The sequence below is a fragment of the Salmo salar genome, chromosome 17 (assembly GCF_965601325.2).
Source record: "Salmo salar chromosome 17, fSalSal1, whole genome shotgun sequence".
Taxonomy (NCBI): domain Eukaryota; kingdom Metazoa; phylum Chordata; class Actinopteri; order Salmoniformes; family Salmonidae; genus Salmo; species Salmo salar.
The window spans coordinates 5,284,984-5,307,492 of NC_138307.1; the positions used below are offsets into that span (position 1 = coordinate 5,284,984).

General features: G+C 44.4%; 1 protein-coding gene across 7 annotated transcripts in view; it reads right to left on the reverse strand.

Annotated features, from left to right (window-relative positions):
- Nucleotides 1-22,509, reverse strand: part of itsn1 (intersectin 1 (SH3 domain protein)) — a 72,716-nt gene that overhangs the window by 39,559 nt on the left and 10,648 nt on the right. For 4 of the 7 annotated variants that reach the window (XM_082963379.1, XM_082963376.1, XM_082963375.1 and 1 more), the window contains exons 2-10: nucleotides 15,695-15,890; nucleotides 12,065-12,132; nucleotides 11,484-11,579; nucleotides 10,704-10,767; nucleotides 10,251-10,417; nucleotides 7,824-7,985; nucleotides 7,553-7,628; nucleotides 5,642-5,754; nucleotides 5,482-5,545 (exon numbers count right to left, since the gene is read on the reverse strand). In XM_082963379.1, the coding sequence (XP_082819505.1) occupies nucleotides 5,482-5,545; nucleotides 5,642-5,754; nucleotides 7,553-7,628; nucleotides 7,824-7,985; nucleotides 10,251-10,417; nucleotides 10,704-10,767; nucleotides 11,484-11,579; nucleotides 12,065-12,092 (770 nt within the window). In that variant the 5' untranslated portion in view covers nucleotides 12,093-12,132; nucleotides 15,695-15,890. The remainder of the gene's footprint in view (nucleotides 1-5,481; nucleotides 5,546-5,641; nucleotides 5,755-7,552; nucleotides 7,629-7,823; nucleotides 7,986-10,250; nucleotides 10,418-10,703; nucleotides 10,768-11,483; nucleotides 11,580-12,064; nucleotides 12,133-15,694; nucleotides 15,891-22,509) is intronic. The other 3 variants (XM_082963374.1, XM_082963377.1, XM_082963378.1) reach the window with 3 other exon arrangements.

The window sequence follows — 22,509 nt, forward strand, 5'->3', positions numbered from 1 at the left end:
TAGACTTCAATTACATTAAGAAGCCGTCTGACATTGTTACATGACCTACGTCCCTTAATGAAGCCAGTTTGGTCTCCTTTCACAATTAGCGGCAGTGAGTCCTCTAATCTTGTGGCTAGAATTTTAGAAAGCAATTTTCTATCCACATTCAGAAGGGAAATTGGTCTGTACGAGGAACAAGACTCCGGGCATTTTCCCTTTTTGAGAATAAGTGATATGTTGGCTTCTCGCAGCGTTTGGGGGAGCTGGTCATTTGAAAATGAGTGGTTAAACATATCACGCAATGGCTCAAGGATCAGGCCATGGAATTCTTTATAGAACTCACTACAAAACCCGTCCGGTCCTGGGGCCTTACCATTTTGCAGATTCTTAATTGCGGACAATATCTCTTCCTCGGTAATAGGGGCATTAAGGAGAGACCTCTGTTCTTCGGAGATAGTAGGGAGCTCAATCTTAGAAAATAAGTTCTCCATTAACTTGGCTGCGTCATTTGGCAGTTCTGAGGCATAAAGATTTGCATAGAATTTCTTAAATGAGTCATTTATCAATTTATTTTCATATAAATGATTGCCATCAGAATCAGTAATAGCTGCAATTGACTGAGTCAGCTCTCTTTTTAGCTAGGTACGCCAAGTACTTTCCTGGCTTATCGCCATGTTCATATAGCTTTTGCTTGACAAATCTAATTTTCTTTTCAGCGTCCTGTGTTAGGAGGGAGTCCAACGTTGATCTAATGACTGATATTTCCTTTAATAGGGCAGGAGTGGGAGTTTCAATGTAGTCCTTCTCTTTAGTTCCTAATTCACCCTCTAGTGTTTTTTGCTTTTCACGCTTTTTCCGCCTCTTAGTGGCTGTGTATGACATAATCAGACCCCTGGCGTACGCCTTACAGGTTTCCCAGAGGAGTGAGGGGTTATCTGTTGATTGAGAGTTAATAGAGAAAAATGCCTTAAACTCTGTAATAAAATATGATGTGAATGTATGGTCTTTAAGAATGGTTGTATTCAACCTCCAGTGTCTTGACTGATTGAATGCCCCGTTGAGTTTTATGTCCAGGATCACCTCCGCATGATCAGATATGACTATGCTTCCTATCCTAGCGGATAAAACCGACTGCAGTGACGTCCTGGGCATAAAAAAGTAATCTATTCTAGTCTGACATCCATGAGGTGCAGAGAAAAAAGTGAACTCTCTGTTGGAGGGATGAAAAGCTCTCCAAACATCAGCATACCCCAGATCGTCACAAATAGCCGTAAGTGACTTAGCTTGAGGAGAGAGTGAGGCTATACCACTGGGAATCTTATCAATAAGGGGGTTCAACAAACAGTTAAAATCTCCTCCAACCACTGCAGTGTCTGAGTTTAATTCTGAAAAGTCTAGAAATACCTTAGTGAGGAAGTCAGGGGGGTGGGCAGGGGGGAAGTAAATATTCATTATGGAAATGCTCTGCCCTTGTAAAGTACCATTAATTATAACAAAGCGACCCAATTTATCTTTCACACACTTCAAGACCTTAAGTGGTAGGTTCTTTTTCACAAGAATTGCTACACCTCTACTTCTGGATGTAAATGATGAGAAAAACACTTGACCATACCCCCCTTGTTGTAATTTCAGATGCTCCTTATCATTCAAATGAGTTTCTTGTAATAGGGCAATATCAATATTTTCTTTTTTCAAAAAGGACAGTATCTTCTTCCTTTTAATGGGGTTATGGCTCCCTCTAATGTTCCATGTACATATACGTAATCTGTTACCTGCCATTGCGCTTTGACCATTCAATATCCAGACTGAATCCTACTGTAAAAATGGGGTGGTACCTTTTTCCATGTGTTGAACTCTCCTCTATCTCACTGAGCGTAAACAAACGATATGAACCCTGAACTCGAACTATACTAAACCCAAAAATTAAACATGAAAAGATCCAAAAGGGGGTTTTCCCACTAGCTAACATGCAGGGGATTTCAACTCTCCAATGTAGACTCTTAAGTCCGCATTGCCACTCAATAGCCTCATCCTTTATATATGTGGAAATTAAAATCAATAGAAGATTGAGGCTATTCCACCTAAAACCAAGCCTGGGCACCAATATAGGTTCACACATATCTCAGTCTGAGCTAAGGCGGCAGTTACTTTAGCAAGAAAAATAATAACAATACGAATGTCACTGAACAGAAGCACATGAGAACTTACACCCCTGTTTCATGATCAGATTAAAAATAAAATAAGACGTTATCCAATGCTGCAGAGGTGCAGCTTAAGGTTATTTACCCGAGAGAGTCAATAAACGCAGCAGCCTCTTCAGATGAGTTTTTTAGGCGATCCGTTGACCATAATCTTCAATGTGGCGGGGTACAGCAGTGCGTAGTCGATCTTCATTCTCTTGAGTCGGGCCTTCACCTCATCAAACGCTTTGCGCCTTCGTACAACTGCTGTGGAATAATCATTGAAGAATGAGACCTTTGGACCTTTACGTTGACTACCATCAGAACCGATGTTTCTAGCCGCATCCATGACGCGCTGCTTGTCGGTAAAGTTGTGGAACTTTATAATCACTGGTCGTGGGCGCTGATTGGGACCAGGTATCGGTGCTTGAGAGCGATGTGCTCTGTCTAGCTTCACCCGACCAGCCTTAGTGTCCATTTGTAGGTAGCCAGGGATCCATTCCTCAAAAATTTTTACTGAACGTGTCCCTTCAGAATTTTCCGGGAGTCCCACAACACGTATATTGCATCTGCGTCCTCGATTATCCAAGTCGTCAATGTGCTCCGTCATTTCGCGCACCTGTTTCTCAAGTGCTTTTATCTTAGTGTCCATGGATGTAGTTGAAGTTTCCACAGTAGCAATTCTTCCTTCCGCCTCATCAACACGTTTGACAACCCTCTGTAGTTCAGCTGAATGGCCTGCTATTGCTTCCAGGACCGTTCCTATCTTAACATCGATCACTTTAGTAATGTTATCCGTCATCCTTTGAATCACCAGGTCCATTGTGCCTGGATCTGTAATGTTGTTAGATTCGCTAACGTTAGCTAGCTCCTCACGCACATCTACATGGATGGCGGTTTTGGTCGACTTCTTAGTAGCTCTGTTGGGCATGTTGTCGGAGATTTTTGAGAAATAGTCGCCAAGACTCATTGTAGGGTAACTTATTTAGCCAATTCTACCACTTTTTCAAGCTAGGAGATTAATGAAAGAATATAAATTTACGAATACCGCGTGAGCTCGCTGAAACACCGTGTTCTCTCTACGGCGCCATTTTGTTCCCCCCATGAACGTATGGTTAAAGTGACTATGCATATAAGATAAACAGAGAGTAGCAGCAGCGTAATAGAGGGGTTGGGGAGGGGCACACAATGGTCTTATGGCTTGGGGTTAAAAACTGTTGAGAAGGCTTTTTGTCCTAGACTTGGCACTCCGGTACCGCTTGCCATGCGGTAGTAGAGAGAACAGTCTATGACTGGGGTGGCTGGGGTCTTTGACAATTTTTAGGGCCTTCCTCTGGCACCGCCTGGTGTCGAGGTCCTGGATGGCAGTGATGTACTGGGCCTTACTCACTACCCTCTGAAGTGCCTTGCGGTCGGAGGCCGAGCAATTGCCGTACCAGGCAGTGATGCAACCGGTCAGGATGCTCTCGATGTTGCAGCTGTAGAACCTTTTGAGGATCTCAGGACCCATGCCAAATCTTTTTAGTCTCCTGAGGGGGAATAGGCTTTGTCGTGCCCTCTTCACAACTGTCTTGGTGTGTTTGGACCATTCTAGTTTGTTGTTGATGTGGACACCAAGGAACTTGAAGCTCTCAACCTGCTCCACTACAGCCCTGTCGATGAGAATGGGTGCGTGCTCGGTGCTCCTTTTCCTGTAGTCCACAATCATCTCCTTAGTCTTGGTTACATTGAGGGGTAGGTTGTCATTCTGGCACCACCCGGCCAGGTCTCTGACCGCATCCCTATATGCCATCTCGTTGTTGTTGGTGATCAGGCCTAACACTGTTGTGTCGTCTGCAAACTTAATGGTGTTGGAGTCGTGTCTGGCCATGCAGTCGTGGGTGAACAGGGAGTACAGGGGGGGACTGGGCAGGCACCCCTGGGGAGCTCCAGTGATGAGGATCAGCGTGGCAGATGTGTTGCTACCTACCCTCACCACCTGGGGGCGGCCCGTCAGGAAGTCCAGGATCCAATTGCAGAGGGAGGTGTTTAGTCCCAGGTTCCTTAGCTTAGTGATGAGCTTTGAGGGTACCATGGTGTTGAACGCTGAGCTGTTGTCAATGAATAGCATTCTCACATAGGTGTTCCTTTTGTCCAGGTGGGAAAGGGCAGTGTGGAGTGCAATAGAGATTGCATCATCTGTGGATCTGTTTGGGCGGTATGCAAATTGGAGTGGGTCTAGGGTTTCTGGGATAATGGTGTTGATGTGAGCCATTACCAACCTTTCAAAGCACTTCATGGACACGGACGTGAGTGCTACGGGTCTGTAGTCATTTAGGCAGGTTGCCTTTGTGTTCTTGGGCACAGGGACTATGGTGGTCTGCTTGAAACATGTTGGTATTACAGACTCAATCAGGGACATGTTGAAAATGTCAGTGAAGACACCTGCCAGTTGGTGGGCACATGCCCGGAGCACACGTCTGGCCCCGCAGCCTTGTGTATGTTGACCTGTTTAAAGATCTTACTCACGTCGACTACGGAGAGCGTGATCACACAGTCGTCCGGAACAGCTGATGCTCTCATGCATGCCTCAGTGTTGCTTGCCTCGAAGCGAGCATAGAAGTGATTTAGCTCGTCTGGTAGGCTCGTGTCACTGGGCAGCTCGTGGCTGTGCTTCCCTTTGTAGTCTGTAGTAGTTTGCAAGCCCTGCCACATCCGACGAGCGTCGGAGCCGGTGTAGTATGATTCAATCTTAGCCCTGTATTGACGCTTTGCCTGCTTGATGGTTCGTCGCAGGGCATAGCGGGATTTCTTGTAAGCGTCCGGGTTAGAGTCCCGCACCTTGAAACTGGCAGCTCTACCCTTTAGCTCTGTGCGAATGTTGCCTGTAATCCATGGCTTCTGGTTGGGGTATGTACGTCACTGTGGGGACGACGTCCTCAGTGCACTTATTGATAAAGCCAGTGACTGATGTGGTGTATTCCTCAATGTCATCGGAAGAATCCCGGAACATGTTCCAGTCTGTGATAGCAAAACAGTCCTGTAGTTTAGCATCTGCTTCATCTGACCACTTTTTTATAGACCGAGTCACTGGTGCTTCCTGCTTTAATTTTTGCTTGTAAGCAGGAATCAGGAGGATAGAGTTGTGGTCGGATTTAACAACAACTGATATATGATTAGTTTTGCCATCTGATGGTTAAGCTGATCCTAGATCTGTGCCTAAAAGTAACTTCTACCCAGAGTCAGCAGAGAGAAGCAGTAGTCAGAAAACAGCAATGTGTGAACATATAGGAATTAGTGGCCAAGTGTCTTAAGTATTGGCCCTGCTCCCATCTCTTACCATATGGACGCCAGCGAGGTCTGGGGCAAGCTGGACTGCATCAAGATGGTTCTTGCTTGGGGTCCTGAAAGACAAGGATAAAAACCATGAGCTCTTTTGAGAAACCGCTGATGTGGACTGGAAAAACCGCAGCGTGTATTGTTGACAGACAAGGTCTTACCGGTGAGGTGGCCGCTCATCATCTTGTCGTGGCTGTTGAAGAGCTGCCGGTACTTTAGCCGGGACGAGCTAGGAACAGCCCAGTCAGTGGGAGGCTGGGGGGGCACAGGGGCGCTAAGATGGAGAGGGGGGGAACAATATCTTATTAAAAGCGTATTTTTAAACAGACTTTTTGATGATGCCTCACATCTGCTTGTATCTATTCGTTGTTTTTTTATGTTACTGTTGTGTTTTATGTTCTGTGTTTTTGCTGTGCTGTCTGTGTCGGAGCCAGTTGGAAAATGCCTGTAAGTCGAAGACAAATTTCCATTATAAACCTTTACACTCGTACCCGGATACGGGTTGAAAATGGCAGATTTGGACACTGATAAGCGCTTAAATTGGAACACAGTGGCTGTACAGTAACATGCCATACATGACGTCAGAGCTCAGAATCTACGCATCACAGCACTGTATGGGTTTTGACTGACAGACGTTCTGAACTTGAGCCGCACAAGATAAGAAGTTACCCCACATCCCTAACACTAATTGGCCAACTTTTGCTAAATGTTTTTTTTGTCTGAGTGAGGGAAATGCTGGAAATTAGGAAGACTTGATGTTTTTAGAAAGATGAGATGTTGAGGATTATAAGAAATACCGCTTTGATGTCATACAAGCAAGACAAACACCTGTGAGTCCAAATGTGCGCTTCACATTTCCATAACATAAAATTCATGTAATATACAGTGTCAACGTTTATGATCACTATGTTTAATGTACAGTTACAAGATGACATGGCTTTATACCCGGGTTGTTCTAAACAGAATGTCTACTGTGAATTCCCCCCCCCCCCTCCGCAAAACACATACCCAATTACACTCATGACTCCTTTCTATGCCCACCAAAATTACACAATCTGTTTCTCTGAATTGCCTTGTGAAAGCCTAACACTGTAAGATCTTATTTTATAACTTAGCTAGTCATGTTGGCAATAGAAAAAGCTTCCCAATGACCCACAACTGACCCAGATTGCAATTTATAAATGGCCTGTTTTTGGATTGCGTAAACAACAGGAAATGTTTGATTGCGGGGACGCAGGGCTGTTCCAAACAAGTGTACTTGCTCTATTTCCTCAATGGCACAACTAGGAGAGCAAAAAAAAAAAAAAATAAATGCACCTTATAGTTGAAGACTCTTCTTTGAGTCATAAAAGTGCGTTGAAATAACTTAGGAACTGTGCACACTTTAGAGAGGTGTGTGACCACGTGGAGTCACTTTTCACTCAAATCCTTAAACGTGGTCTTATGTTGCACCTAGCCCACATTTAACAAGAATATTCTTATCATGTTACTGAATATATCCAGAATATTTTCACATTTTGTTACCAACAAATGCGGCGAAAAGTACAGTAGATGTAAAATGCACATAAAATCAACAGTTTAATGTTTGGACTGAGTCTCGTTTGTGTCCTCAACTTTGGTTGAATAATTTTCCCATAATCTCCAAACGGTTCCCTTTCAATTGCTACCATGCTTATGTATATGGTTTTCATATTTCTTCTGTAAGAAAGAAACATTTCATTTTATCCATATAGGCCAACTCCCACAAGTGTAAAGGGTTAACTTCCGGAAAAAATGTACAATAAACTTTTAAACTCAACATGAAGTTATTTTTGTGTAACGTTAGAAAGCAAAGCGGTCTGGACAGAAGAATTGCTCTTCTCCAACTGACAACGTGGGGCGTAGGCTGTGCATCTCTTTTTAACAGAGGGATCTCATCTCAAAGTGATGTGATGGCATTTTAATGAGCTAGCCTGTTGTGCGTTCAACAACAAAAAGACTCGGTGTCTAAGCACAAACACAGCGACATTTGTCCCTTTGAGTTTGGGCTCAGTGAGCAGGGGCCATTCTTCCAAGTGGGTGCCGTGACTCACCTAGAAGTCTCAAAAGACTGGCCCTGCATCTTGGCACCGGAGCGGTTGGAAGAAGAGCTTTTGTTGAGTGTGGTGGCTGAGACAGAGATGGAGAGAAAGAGACCGAGAGAGATGGGGTCACAAAATAAAATAAAAAAAGGAGGTTAAGAAAGGATTAAATCAACAAAGTGGGATGCTCTGAAACGTTGCCAGAGGGCTTCACTGTCATTCACCAGAACTCCGCTTTCAATATTCAGTGGTGTGTCTAACGGCGATGCTGATTGGGCCATACCTGGGTGGGAGAAGCCCGTCATTGGCGCTCCGTTAGCTAAGGGGGGTACAGACGGGGGCCCCGACGACACCAGAGGTGGGGACATACCCACCCCTGGCATAGGGGGCATGGGTAATGGAGGGACTGCTGGGAGGCCTGGCATTACCCCTAAACCATGCATTCCTGCAGGGTAGAATGAATTAAGGTATGTCAGACAAACATAAGACAACAGACCACCGTTCATTTTCTACTGACGAGCCTATTATTTTAACACTGTGTTAATTATTATTTTCCCCACTCATCCAAAGCTGAGGAGTCTACAAGTGCTGAGTTCTGACTGATTCACTTGAACATTAACTACATTAGTCTGGTCATAAACAGGCAGTGCACAGCTAAATGCCCTGGTTGTCAGGGGAAGCAACTAAATATCGACCCAGGGCGTTGCCTGTTCAAATACCAGAAACAGCATGGTTGTGCTTTGAGATAATAGGTAGTTAAAGGTTTTAAATTGCCCCAGTGAAACATTTAGCTACAGTTGAAGTCAGAAGTTTACATGGGTTGGAGTCATTCAAATTCGTTTTCAACCACTCCACAAAACTTCTTGCTAACAAACTATAGTTTTGGCAAGTCGGTTAGGACATCTACTTTGTGCATGACACAAGTAATATTCCCAACAATTGTTTACAGACAGATTATTTCACTGTATCACAATTCCAGTTGGTCAGAAGTTGACTGTGCCTTTAAACAGCTTGGAAAATTCCAGAAAATGATGTCATGGCTTTAGAAGCTTCTGATAGGCTAATTAATATAATTTGAGTCAATTGGAGGTGTACCTGTGGATGTATTTCAAGGCCTACCATCAAACATAGTGCCTCTTTGCTTGACATCATGGGGAAATCAAAAGAAATCAGCCAAGACCTCCACAAGTCTGTAGACCTCCACAAGTCTGGTTCATCCTTGGGAGCAATTTCCAAACACCTGAACGTACCACGTTCATCTGTACAAACAATAGTACGCAAGTATAAACACCATGGGACCACGCAGGCGTCATACCGCTCAGGAAGGAAACGTGTTCTGTCTCCTAGAGATGAACGTACTTTTGTGCGAAACGTGCAAATCAATCCTAGAACAACAGCAAAGGACCTTGTGAAGATGCTGGAGGAAACCGGTACAAAAGCATCTATATCCACAGTAAAACGAGACCCATATCGACATAACCTGAAAGGCCGCTCAGCAACGAAGAAGCCACTGCTCCAAAACCGCCATAAAAAAGCCAGACTACGGTTTGCAACTGCACATGGGGACAAAGATCATACTTTTCGGAGAAATGTCCTCTGGTCTGATGAAACAAAAATATAACTGTTTGTCCATAATGACCATTGTTATGTTTGGAGGAAAACAAAACGGGGGAGGCTTGCAAGCCAAAGAACACCATCCCAACCATGAAGCACGGGGGTGGCAGCATTATTTGTGGGAGTGCAGGACAGGAGGGACTGATGCACTTCACAAAATAGATGGCATCATGAGAAAGGAAAATTATGTGGATATATTGAAGCAACATCTCAAGACATCAGGACAGGAAGTTAAAGCTTGGTCACAAATGGGTCTTCCAAATGGACAATGACGCCAAGCATACTTCCAAAGTTGTGGCAAAATGGCTTAAGGACAACAAAGTCAAGGTATTGGAGTGGTCATCACAAAGCCCTGACCTCAATCCCATAGAAAATTTGTGGGCAGAACTGAAAAAGTGTGTGTGAGCAAGGAGGCCTACAAACCTGACTCAGTTACACCAGCTCTGTCAGGAGGAATGGGCCAAAATTCACCCAACTTCTTGTGGGAAGCTTGTGGAAGGCTACCCAAAACATTTGATTAAACAATTTAAAGGCAATGCAACCAAATACTAATTGAGTGTATATAAACTTCTGACCCACTGGGAATGTGATGAAAGAAATAAAAGCTGAAATAAATCACTCTCTCTACTATTATTCTGACATTTCACATTCTTAAAATAATGTGGTGATCCTAACTGACCTAAGACAGGGTATTTTTACTAGGATTAAATGTCAGGAATTGTGAAAAACTGAGTTTAAATGTATTTGGCTAAGGTGTACGTAAACTTCCAACTTCAACTGTATGAACATAGATGGTGCAGATGATATGGCAGAGTTGGCTTTGAGCACTCTAAAGTCCATTTAGTTAATGGTGGCCATGGGGACAGTAACATGGGTGTATCTCATAGCCTAGTGGCACACGCTCCTAGACTCTTCTACATCACTTGCATTGATCTGAAAGAACAAGTGGACAGGTCAAAGCAAATATGTACTTTTTTTTTTTTTTATTGCATCCACCACACTGCTTTTATCTATCCTGCTGTGCAGATCAGTGCAGATGGAGGAAAGGACGCCTCAAGACTATTCAGATGCACCCTGCCCTTGTCTAGTCCCTTACCGAAGGGTGCGGTGGGTGGCGGGGGCAGGGTGAGGGGCGGCTGCTTCATGGAGGGGGGCAGAGAGGGGGGCAGGGGGTGACCCTGCAGCTTGAGCTTGATCAGCTTCATGGCGATGGAGAACTCGTGCATGTCCATCTTCCCATCATTGTTCATATCGGCCAGGGCCCTGAGAGAGGGAAAGCAAGAAAGTAAAGATTTGATTAGATTATACTGATTATTATCATTGTTGTTCACAATATGTCCGTGTGGATGTCATGTCATTAAAGCAATTGAAGAGCGAGAGAGGGGTGAGAAAAATAAGAGAGAAAGAAAGAGTGAGTGAAAGTGGAGTGGAAGAGAGGGAGGAGAACGACAAAAACAGGAGAAAGGCAAAGAGAGAGAGACTACAGTGGTTGACATTAGCAGCAGATTGAGTTAAGAACTGGAGAGATGGAGTGAGAGGAGACATTCACCATATCTGTGCCAGGATGGGAGGGGGCAGGCCTGACTGCAGGAAGAAATTCCTGGCCTGGTCACCTACGGACAATGAGAAGGGAAAATAATTATAATAGTGTTAAGTCTGTTGTACACCATTATGGATATATCTATTCAAACACAGAGAGAAAAAGAGGCCAGTTGGTTCCTCTTTCAACAGGAATCACATGCAAATGATTTCAATTTGAACACAATCATCCATTTTGAGACTTGTTGCTGAAGTAGCAGAGTGAAACAAGCACTTACACTTCTCGAAAATTGTGTGAAGAGGTTCTGCAAGGTTATGTTGAAAATCAAAACACCCAAGGCAATGATATCAGATGATAATATGAGTGAGTGCGAGTGACTGAAATGTCCTTTCTGAAAGTGAGAAAAGTGGAGAATGACGTTGCTTGCTACGGTGTGGGCTGTAGGGAATGAAACACTTCAAGGCCCGCCCTAGACTCAGTCCACCAGGCTTCATTCAATCAGATTTATTTATAAAGTCAGTTTTACATCAGCCGAAGTCAAAGTGCTGTACAGAAACCCATCCTAAACCCCAAACAGCGAGCAATGCAGATATAGAAGCACTAACCCTTCACCTTCGACCTGGTACTCTGTTTGTGTGTGTGTGTAATATAAGAGACAGTCTTTATGAAGTGACCTTCTGCTATCTTCAAGTAACTTCTGCCTGACATGATGATGTACTGCAAAGACTGTCCTCTACCGCTCTTTCCCTTTGTTTGTCCATCCCCTCCCCTGATGTGAGTGAAGCTAACCTGTGATGTAGCCAGCTGGTGAGGGGGCCAGGCTAACAAACTGCTGGTCATGTTTGGCTCGCTCGTCCAGAGAGATCACCCAGGCGTCCAGACCTCCTGAGAGAGAGAAAGATCAGTTGAAGCTCTCGCCTGGCCTGTGTGTGTGTGTGTGTGTGAGAGGCTAAGTACTCTACGAGGTACGGAGCCTGCTGCTTTTCTGTTCTACCTGATAACTAATTGCACCCACCTGGTGTCTGTCTGAATCAGTCCCTGATTAAAGGGGAACAGTGTTAAAATGCAGTGGAACTGGCTTTGAGGTTCAGAGTTGATGTTGAGGAATGTAGGGAAAAGGGTGGCATTAAGGATGCAGCCCATGCAGTCCAGCAGGCATGCTTCCACCTCTTGGAAGTAATAATTTGATAGTGGCCCTTCCTTTGTGCTGAAGTTACAGTATAACTCTCACTAACCCATGTGTAGAGGGAGATCAGGACACACACACACCTGCACGCAGGCACGCAGCCGCACGCACATACATTACTCTGACACATATGCACGCTTGTGACACACACACACGGTCGTCAATCTTGTTGGGTGGCACTCACCTCCGAAGGGCGTGGGAAACTGAGCCATTGTTCAGTCGGTTAGTCAACTGCAGCCTCGCTGCAAACACCTGAAAGACAGGAAGGTCAGGAACAGTCAACAGGTCCACAACTGTGTCTATATCCTCTCCTCTTCGCTCTTCTCCTCTCCTCCATCTCCCAAAAGACAGAAACTCCCCTCAAAGGAAATCAAAGCAGTATCATGTTCTATGCCTTTTTTCTATTCCTTTCCTCAGAGTGAGGGCAGGCCAGGCAGCAAGTTGTTAACAGACAGGTAAACATTTTGCAATAGAGACTTGTAATGACCTGTTTGGTAATAGGTCGATTGGCCGAAATGCATCACTTGACTGTAAAGTACATGGGGTGCATCCCAAAAGGCACCCTATTCCCAATACAGTGCATTGCTTACTGGTCAAATGTAGTGCACTATAAAGGGAATAGGGTGCCATTTGAGATGCAACCATTATGTATGGGTAGATTGTCATCTGGTTAACAACACTGAATCGAGGCTAGCAACACTGAACCCTGCATGAGAGCACCAGCTGTTCCGGACGACTATGTGATCATGCTCTCTGTAGTTGATGTGAGTAAGACTTTAAACAGGTTAACATTCACAAGGCCGCACGGACAGACTGATTACCAGGATGCATACTCAGAGCATATTCAACCTCTACCTGACCCAGTGTGAAATGTTTCAAGCAGACCCAAGAATGCCAAGGTAACCTGTCTAAATGACTAGCACCCCTTAGAACTCACAGCTGTAGCCATGAAATTATTTGAAAGGCTGGTCATGGCTCACAACGCCATCAACCCAGACACCGTGGACCAACTAATTCGCATACCACCCAACAGCTCTACAGATGACGCAATTGCTATTGCATTCCACACTGCCATTTCCCATCTGGACAAAAGGAACACCTACGTGAGAATGCTGTTCATTGACTACAGCTCCGCGTTCAACATAGAGCCCTCCAAGCTCATCACGAAGCTAAGGACTCTGGAATTAAACACCTCCCTCTGCAACTGGACCCAAGACACACACACACACCCCAACACCATCATTAAGTTTACCGACGACGATGATACAGGGCAGCAGGTAGCCGAGCGGTTAAGAGCGACTCGGTGAAAAATCTGTCGATGTGCCCTTGAGCAAGGCACTTAAACCTAATTGCTCCTGTAAGTCACTCTGGATAAGAGTGTCCGCTAAATAACTCAAATTAAGGTGTAGACCTTACCGTGAAATGCTTACTTACAAGCCCTTAACCAACAATACAGTTCAAAATATTTACAAAAACTAAAGTTAAAAAGAAAAAAATACATAACAATAACGAGGCTATAAACAGGGGGTACCGGTACCGAGTCAATGTGCGGGGGTACAGGTTAGTCCAGGTCATTTGTAAAGTGACTATGCATAGTCAATAAACAGCAGTGTAAAAACAAAGGTGGGGGCGGGTGTCAATGTAAATAGTCTGGTGGCCATTTTATTAATTGTTCAGCAGTCTTATGGCTTGGGGGTAGAAGCTGTTAAGGTGCTTTATGGTCCAAGTCTGGAACCAATAGGACCCTGAACAGCTTCTACCCCCAAGCCATAATACTGCTAAATAGTTAAACAGTTAACCAATAGCTACCCTGAATATCTGCATTGACCCTTTTTGCAGTAACTCTTTTGACTCATCACATGCGCTGCTGTTACTGTTTATTATCTATCCTGTTGCCTAGTCACTTTATCCCTACATCTACATATATACCTAATTTACCTTGTACCCATGCACATTGACTCGGCACTGGTACCCCGTTAATATAGCCAAGTTATCACTACTTGTGTTATTATTTTTCTATGTTTCTATTATAAAAAGAAAAACAATTCTCACTGCATTGTTGGGAAGGGCCCGCATGTAAGCATTTCACTGTTGCTCTACACCCGTTGTTAACGAAGCACGTGACAAATAACACTTGATTTGATGTTGATTAGGCAGAACTCTGGCCTTAAAATGGCCTAGTTACATCCTACGGTGGGTGTCACAAGAGGGGAGGAAGGGGGACAGAGGGGCCCTCTTCATGTTTTTATAAAGTGGATGAATGAGATTTTATTTATTTAACTAGGCAAGTCAGTAAAGAAGAAATTCTTATTTACAATGACGGCCTACCCCGGCCAAACCCTAACGACGCTGGGCCAATTGTGCGCCGCCCTATGGGACTCCCAATCATGTCTGGTTGTGATACAGCCTGGAATCGAACCAGGGTCTGTAGTGATGCCTCTAGCACTGAGATGCAGTGCCTTAGATACAAAGACGGGGTGGAAGATGGCGGGAGAGGGAACGGAGGAGAGGCAATGTTATCTCCCAGCTGTATAAACGTCATGGTGAGAAAGGACGGCCATTGCCGGAGTATCTGCTCCCTTCCCCCTAAGACATGGGGGAAGGGAGCAGCACACAGACAAACACCCCCCCCCCCCAAGGGTATTTTAATCAGAGCCAGACCACCCCTCCCGTAAAGCCCTCACAGTGGGAGCTCCAAACAGGCTGAAACAGTTCAATGACAAGGAGACACAGGCAATGTATTCTTCTCTCTGTTCATAAAAAAAGAAGTAATTTCCTACGACATTTACATACTAGGCAGTCTCTGTTTGGTAAAAAAGAAAAGAAGCTTGTTCGTGTGCATTAATTACGGGAGGAGTGACTGTTTCCGGAGCTTTGAGAGGTTCTGTTTCGTAAGAGCAAAGCCAGGCCAGCAGTGCACTGACGCTGCTGCCAGCTTCTCTCTCTCTGTCCTCCAGGCAGAAAGAGCAGAGAAAAAGCAGAGATTACCATGCTGTTCCACAGTGATTCACCATCCTACACTTCATTCACATCACATCTCCCTCGAGAGGCACACAAGAGCCTCGTCACACACTCTGAGCTAGCCTCACACTTACTGACTCACAGACACGCACGCCTCACACATACCAAACAAATGAGGGCGGGGCAAGGCTGTTTTGTCCCTCTGACCTAGTTTCTCCCTCTAACTTTTCTGATTGTCTTTGGTGGTGATGAGTGTTTCCCTGTGACCCAGGGTCTTGAACAGGACAGTTCAGAGAGAGAAACATAGGCTAGGCTGCAAGGTGGATTTATCTACATAATCTGGTCACTTGGCAAGCTCCTGTTGTGGTGGGACGCCCCATGTAAGACAGACAGGCTAGACGCCTAGGGCTGGGGCTAGTGCACCACTGCACATGATGTCATAGCAGAGGTATGCAGTCTGAGGGAGGGCATAGCCCAATGCAGGGTCAGAAGTTGAACTCCTGTGACAGGCAGCAAACAGACTGATAGACACACCTGGCACACAGGTGAAGGGGAGAATTATTCTTAACCAGATTTGTAGCATATTCCGCAGAAGACAGGCTCGGCCAGGCCAAAATAATGTATTTTTGAAGGACATCACATGGAGTTGGAGTCGGTATTATTTTTACAGATTAAATACAATTACATAAAAAGGAGGCTTACGATTTTGCATGAAGGCCAATCACTACATACACCCATGTTACATACACCCCTGTTCCACCCTTCAAGGGCAGACATTAACGCAGTAACACTAACTAGTGTTAGTACATACAGCCGGGAAGGGCTATTGGATATCTGAGTGACGTCAACTTACCAACACTACGACCAGGAATACAACTTTCCCGAAGCGGATCCTTTGTCCGAACCACCCAGGGCATCTGAACTGATTCCAGAGGCTGACCCAAAACAAGGTCGCTGCAGAAGAGGTAGACAGAGCGGCCTTCAGGTCAGACTTCGGAGGCGCGCACACCACCCACCGCTTCAGAGTTTATTACTCGCTAACGTCCAGTCTAGATAACAAGGTAGACGAAATTAGGGCAAGGGTTGCTTTCCAGAGAGACATTAGGGATTGTAACATATTCTGTTTCACGGAAACACAGAACTCCCGGGATATGTCGGTACAGCCACTGGGATCCTTTGTGCGTCGTGCCTACAGAAATAAACATCTCTCCAGGAAGAAGTAGGGCGGGAGTGTGTTTCATGATGAACGACTCATGGTGTAATTGTAACAACATACAGGAACTCAAGTCCTTTTGTTCACCTGACCTAGAATTCCTCACAATCAAATGCAGACCGTATAATCTCCCAAGAGAATTCTCATCGGTTATTGTCACAGCCATGTATATCTCGCCTCTAAAGTCCAATTAAGTACTTTATGCAAACTGGAAACCATATATCCTGAGGCTGCATTTATTGTAGATGGGGATTTTAACAAAGTAAATTTGAGAACAAGGCTACCTAAATTCTATCAGCATATTGATTGTAGTTCTCGCGCTGGCAGAACTCTGGATCACTGCTACTCTAACTTCTGCGATGTAAACAAGGCCCTCCTCCGCTCTCCCTTTGGCAAATCTGATCATGAATCCATTTTGCTCCTCCCTTCCTATAGGCAGAAACTCAAACAGGATGTACCCGTGACAAGGTCTATTAACCGCTGGTCTGACCAATCGGAATCCACACTTCAAGATTGTTTTGATCACCCGGACTGGGATATGTTCCGGGTAGCCTCAGAGAATAATATTGATTTATACACTGAGTCGGTGAGTGAATTTATAAGGAAGTGTATAGGAGATGTTGTACCCACTGCGACTATTAAAACCTACCCTAACCAGAGACTGTGGATAGATGGCGGCATTCGCGCAAAACTGAAAGAGCGAACCACCGCATTTAACCATGGAAAGTTGACTGGGAATATGGCCGAATACAAACAGTGTAGTTATTCCCGCTGCAAGGTAATAAAACAAGGGAAATCTAAGTATAGAGACAAAGTGGAGTTGCAATTCAATGGCTCAGACACGAGACGTATGTGGCAGGGTCTACAGACAATCACAGGCTACAAAAAGAAAACCAGCCACGTCACAGACACCGACCCCACCTGGACAAGAGGAATCCCTATGTAAGAATGGTGTTCATTGACTACAGCTCAGCATTCAACACCATAGTACCCTCCAAGCTCATCAATAAGCTTGAGGCCCTGGGTCTAAAACTCACCCTGTGCAATTGGGTCCTGGACTTCCTGATGGGCCACCCCCAGGTGGTGAAGGTAGGAAACAACATCTCCACTTCACTGATCCTCAACACTGGGGCCCCACAAGGGTGCATGCTCAGCCCCATCCGGTACTTCCTGTTCATCCATGACTACGTGGTCATGCACACCAACTCAATCATCAAGTTTGCAGATGACACAACAGCATTAGGCTTGATTACCAACAATGACGAGACAGTCTATAGGGAGGAGGTGAGGGCCCTGGGAGTGTGGTGCCAGGAAACACCTCTCACTCAACATCAACAAAACAAAGGAGATGATCGTGGACTTCAGGAAACAGCAAATTACCTTCAGAACTCACATAATTAGTTAGATTGCACACAGGTGGACTTTATTTAAGTGTCACATGATCTCAGTATGTATACACACATATACACACACACCTGTTCTGAAAGGCCCCAGAGTCTGCAACACCACTAAGCAAGGGGCACCACCTAGCAAGCGACACTATGAAAACCAAGGAGCTCTCCAAACAGTTCAGGGACAAAGTTGTGGAGAAGTACAGATGAGGGTTGGGTTATAAAAAAATATCTTAAACTTTGAATATCCCACAGAGCACCATTAAATCAATTGTTACAATTTTTTAAGATTATTGCACCACAACAAACCTGCCAAGAAAGGGCCACCCACCAAAACTCAGGGACCTGGCAAGGAGGGCATTAAATCAGAGGCAACAAAGAGACCAAAGATAACCCTGAAGGAGTTGCAAAGCTCCACAGCGGAGACTGAAGTATCTGTCCATAGGACAACTTTAAGCCGTACACTCCACAGAGCTGGGCTTTATGGAAGAGTGGCCAGAAAAAAGCCATTGGTTAAAGAAAAAAATAAACATGTTTGGTGTTCGCCAAAAGGGATGTGGGAGACTCCCCAAAAATATGGAAGAAGGTACTCTGGTCAGTTGAGACTAAAATTGAGCTTTTTGGCCATCAAGGAAAACGCTCTGTCTGGCGCAAACCCAACACCTCTCATCACCCTGAGAACACCATGTTTTTCCATCGGCAGGGACTGGGAAACTGGTCAGAATTGAAGGAATGATGATGGCACTAAAGACAGGGAAATTCTTGAGGGAAACCTGTTTCAATCTTCCAGAGATTTGAGACTGGGACGGAGGTTCACCTTCCAGCAGGACAATGACCCTAAGCATACCGCTAAAGCAAAACTCGAGTGGTTTAAGGGGAAACATTTAAATGTCTTGGAATGGCCTAGTCAAAGCCCAGACCTCAATCCAATTGAGAATCTATGGTATGACTTAAAGATTGCTGTACACAAGTGGAACCCATCCAACTTGGAGCTGGAACAGTTTTGCCTTGAAGAATGGGCAAAAATCCCAGTGGCTAGATGTGCCAAGCTTATAGAGACATACCCCAAGAGACTTGCAGCTGTAATTGCTGCAAAAGGTGGCTCTACAAAGTATTGACTTTGGGGGGGTGAATAGTTATGCACGCTCAAGTTCAGGTTTTTTGTGTTATTTCATGTTTGTTTCACAATAAAAAATATTTTGCATCTTCAAAGTGGTAGGCATGTTGCGTAAATCAAATGACACAAACCCCCAAAAAATACATTTTAATTCCAGGTTGTAAGGCAACAAAATAGGAAAAATACCAAGGGGGTAAATACTTTTGCAAGCCACTGTATATACTGTATTTTATACCATCTATTGTATCTTGCCTATGCCGCTCTGTCATTGCTCATCCATATATTTATATGTATATATTATTCCTTTACTTAGATTTGTGTGTATTAGGTAGCTGTTGTGGAATTGTTAAATTACTTGTTAGACATTGCGGCACTGTCGGAATTAGAAGCACAAGCTTTTCGCTACACTCACAATAACATCTGCTAACCATGTGTATGTGACCAATAAAATGTGATTTGATGGAAGAAGAGGTGAGTTATTACTTTGGTCATGACTGAGTCCTACTTCTCCTCAGAGTCTAAGGCTCAGCCACCAACTTCCTCTCTCCTCCAGTGTTCCCCTCGCTCAGTAGTTTTATGGCCTGCAGTATAAAACTTCTCTCCCTCAGCCCGACTGTGGGACTCGAAGGTAACATGGCTGAACAACCAATAATTAGTTACCCGGGATTAGTTTAAAACGGCCCGCTTGCGCGAATCCCAATAAGAATTTCTGAACTAAAAACGGACTTTATAAACATTTTAGAAAGCCGCTAGCAGGTTCCTTAGATTTATAGAGCTGAAAAAGTTGGTGGTTTCAAACGAAACACTGCCAAGGTATTCTAAAATGTTGGTATCATAAGTATCATGATGTTTTGGTACCGTGACATTACCGTGCAACACTACGGCAGGGTCACTCATAGCTCAGGAGGACAGGACAACGGTGCAGAACAACATTCTGCCTGCTCATAGGACAACATGGACTGTCTCCGTTTCACTGCCTCTGCACATTTCCACTGCTCAAACTAAAATAGAGGCAAAAGGGAAAGGGTGAGAACAGTGAGTGTGAAAATAGTGTCCTCTATCCATATTTTTTTGTAAATTGTCAAAGCTCCCTGACTGTCTAGCTTTCATTTCGATTATTTTTTTGCGAGCTGGACCCAGTCAAGAAACTGTATGAATGTAGATCCACTATCATTTCAACACAGTTTCCATTGGTTTGAGTCATTTTGGGTTGTTCTTCCTGCACAGTTTGACGCGACTGTGTTAGCCGTAGTTGGCTAGCTAGCAAGCAAGGGATAAGAGTGTTGCCAGCCAGCATGGAAACGGAACATTTAGCACAAATGACTGGGTTGTGTCCATAGATATAGAACAGAAATACTTCACTATTGTGTCTCTGGCAACATAACTGATGGCTTGGCTAGAAACAGATGTTGGGACTAGGCCTATATTTTCATTGATGGATGAAATAGCATATGAATATATTTATCAAAAATAACGTTTTTATTTCATTTGTAACCCATTGTAGAAAAGCCATTGTACACTCAAGGTTGTGCAAAACGACCTTTTTAGCATGGCTGTGCTGCAGTCATAGGTACGAGGTGGAGCAGAGCACCGTAGATCAGCACATCCCTGCTAAAAAAGTAGTTTTGCACAAGTGTACAATTGCTTTATTCAATGTATTTTTACCCATCTACCAATATGTCCCCTTCTTTGTGAGTTATTGGAAAACCTCCTTGGTCTTTGTGGACCTTACAGATAATTGTATGTGTGGGGTACAGAAATGAGGTAAACACTTATTGCAGAGTGAGTCCATGCAACTTATCAAACTTGTTGAGCGAAGTTTTACTCGTGAATTTATTTAGGATTGCCATAACTAAGGGGTTGAATACTTATTGACTCGAGACATTTCAGCTTTTCATTTTTAATTAATTTGGAAACATTTCAATAAACATAATTCCACTGAGCTGAGTGTAGGCCAGTGACCTAAAAATCTGGTAGCTGGTAACACAACAAAATGTGGAAAAAGTCAGGGGGTGTGAATACTTTCTGAAGGCACTGTATGTATGCATAAATGATTAGTAACTAAAGCTTTAGGGTGACATGGGGTCAAGGCCCTCTCATTGGGCCCGCCCTAGCAGATGTGTGTCCACTAAGCCCTGAGTACACTAAGTCAGGCTTATGGCTGTTTTCTCTGAGTCTGAGCTGACCATGTTAACTCCAGGGGAGGTTGAATATATCCCTGATACACAACAACCAACCAGACAAAGCAATAATAAATCCTGGGCATTACTCTTTGGGCTAATTCTTCCATCATCATTAAGTGGATGAGGGAATTATGATGAACAAAATGTGTGTGGAACTGGAAGTCGATGTGTTTTTGTTCTCTCTCCGTCTTAATTGGGGCATGGGGTGACGGGACAGTGTGAGGGGTAATAATAGCCCCCCCACATCACCCTCACTAGCCACGCACTCCGGTGTGAAAGTCCTGTGCCACTACCGTTATCACATTCTTGCCTGTATTGTTGACATCCAAAGCTGTGACACACTGGAGGACAAAAGTGGCTATGACAAGTAGAGGGACTGTCATACTAGTAGGGCAAGGGCAGAAAAATTGTCAAAGTCTCCAGCCACCCAAGGCAGAGACTGTTCTATCTGCTACCGCACGGCAAGCGGTACCGGAGCGCCAAGCCTTGGACCAAAAGGTTCCTTAACAGCTTCTACCCCAAAAGACATGACTGCTGAACAGTTAATCAAATGGCTAACTGGACTATTTGCATTGGCACCCTTATTTTATTCTCATCTATTATAGGTTTTTGCACTGACTCTCTTGCACAGGCTCCAAGTACACTCACTGGACTAACCACATACACTACACTGGAAACAAACACGCATATTAACTCCACACACATACAGTGGCAAGAAAAAGTATGTGAACCCTTCGGAAAGACCTGGATTTCTGCATAAATTGGTCATAAAATTTGATCTGATCTTCATCTAGGTCAGAACAATAGACAAACAGTCTGCTTAAACTAATAACATTTTCATGTCTTTATTGAACACACAGTGTAAACATTCACAGTGCAGGGTGGGAAAAGTATGTGAACACTTGGATTTAATAACTGGTTGACCCTCCTTTGGCAGCAATAACCTCAACTAAACGTTTTCTGTAGTTGCGGATCAGACCTGCACAACGGTCAGGAATTTTGGACCATTCATCTTTACAAAACTGTTTCAGTTCAGCAATATTCTTGGGATGTCTGGTGTGAACTGCACTCGAGGTCATGCCACAGCATCTCAAATGGGGTTGAGGTCAGGACTCTGACTGGGCCATTCCAGAAGGGGTATTTTCTTCTGTTGTTGACTTACTTCTGTGTTTTAGGTCGTTGTCCTATTTTATCAGTCAATTTCTGTTGAGCTTCAATTGGCGGACAGATAGCCTCACATTCTCCTGCAAAATGTCTTGAATTAATTTTGCCGTCAATGATGACAAGCTGTCCAGGCCCAGAGGCAGCAAAGCAGCCCCAAACCACGATGCTCCCTCCACCATACTTTACAGTTGGGATGGTTTTGATGTTCGGGTGCTGGGGTGCTGTGTCTTTTTCTCCACACATCGTGTGTGTTCCTTCCAAACAACGCAACTGTAGTTTCATCTGTCCATATAATATTTTGCCAGTAGCGCTGTGGAACATCAAGGTCCACTTTCGCAAACTTTAGACGTGCAGCAATGTTTTGGACACCAGTGGCTTCTTCCATGGTGTCTTCCCATGACCACCATTCTTGTTTTACGTTTCGTAGATTCGTCAACAGAGATGTTAGCATGTTCCAGAGATTTCTGTAAGTCTTTAGCTGACACTCTAGGATTCTTCTTAACCTCATTGAGCATTCTGAGCTGTGCTCTTGCAGTCATCTTTGCAGGACGGCCACTCCTAGGGAGAGTAGCAACAGTGCTGAACTTTCTCCATTTATAG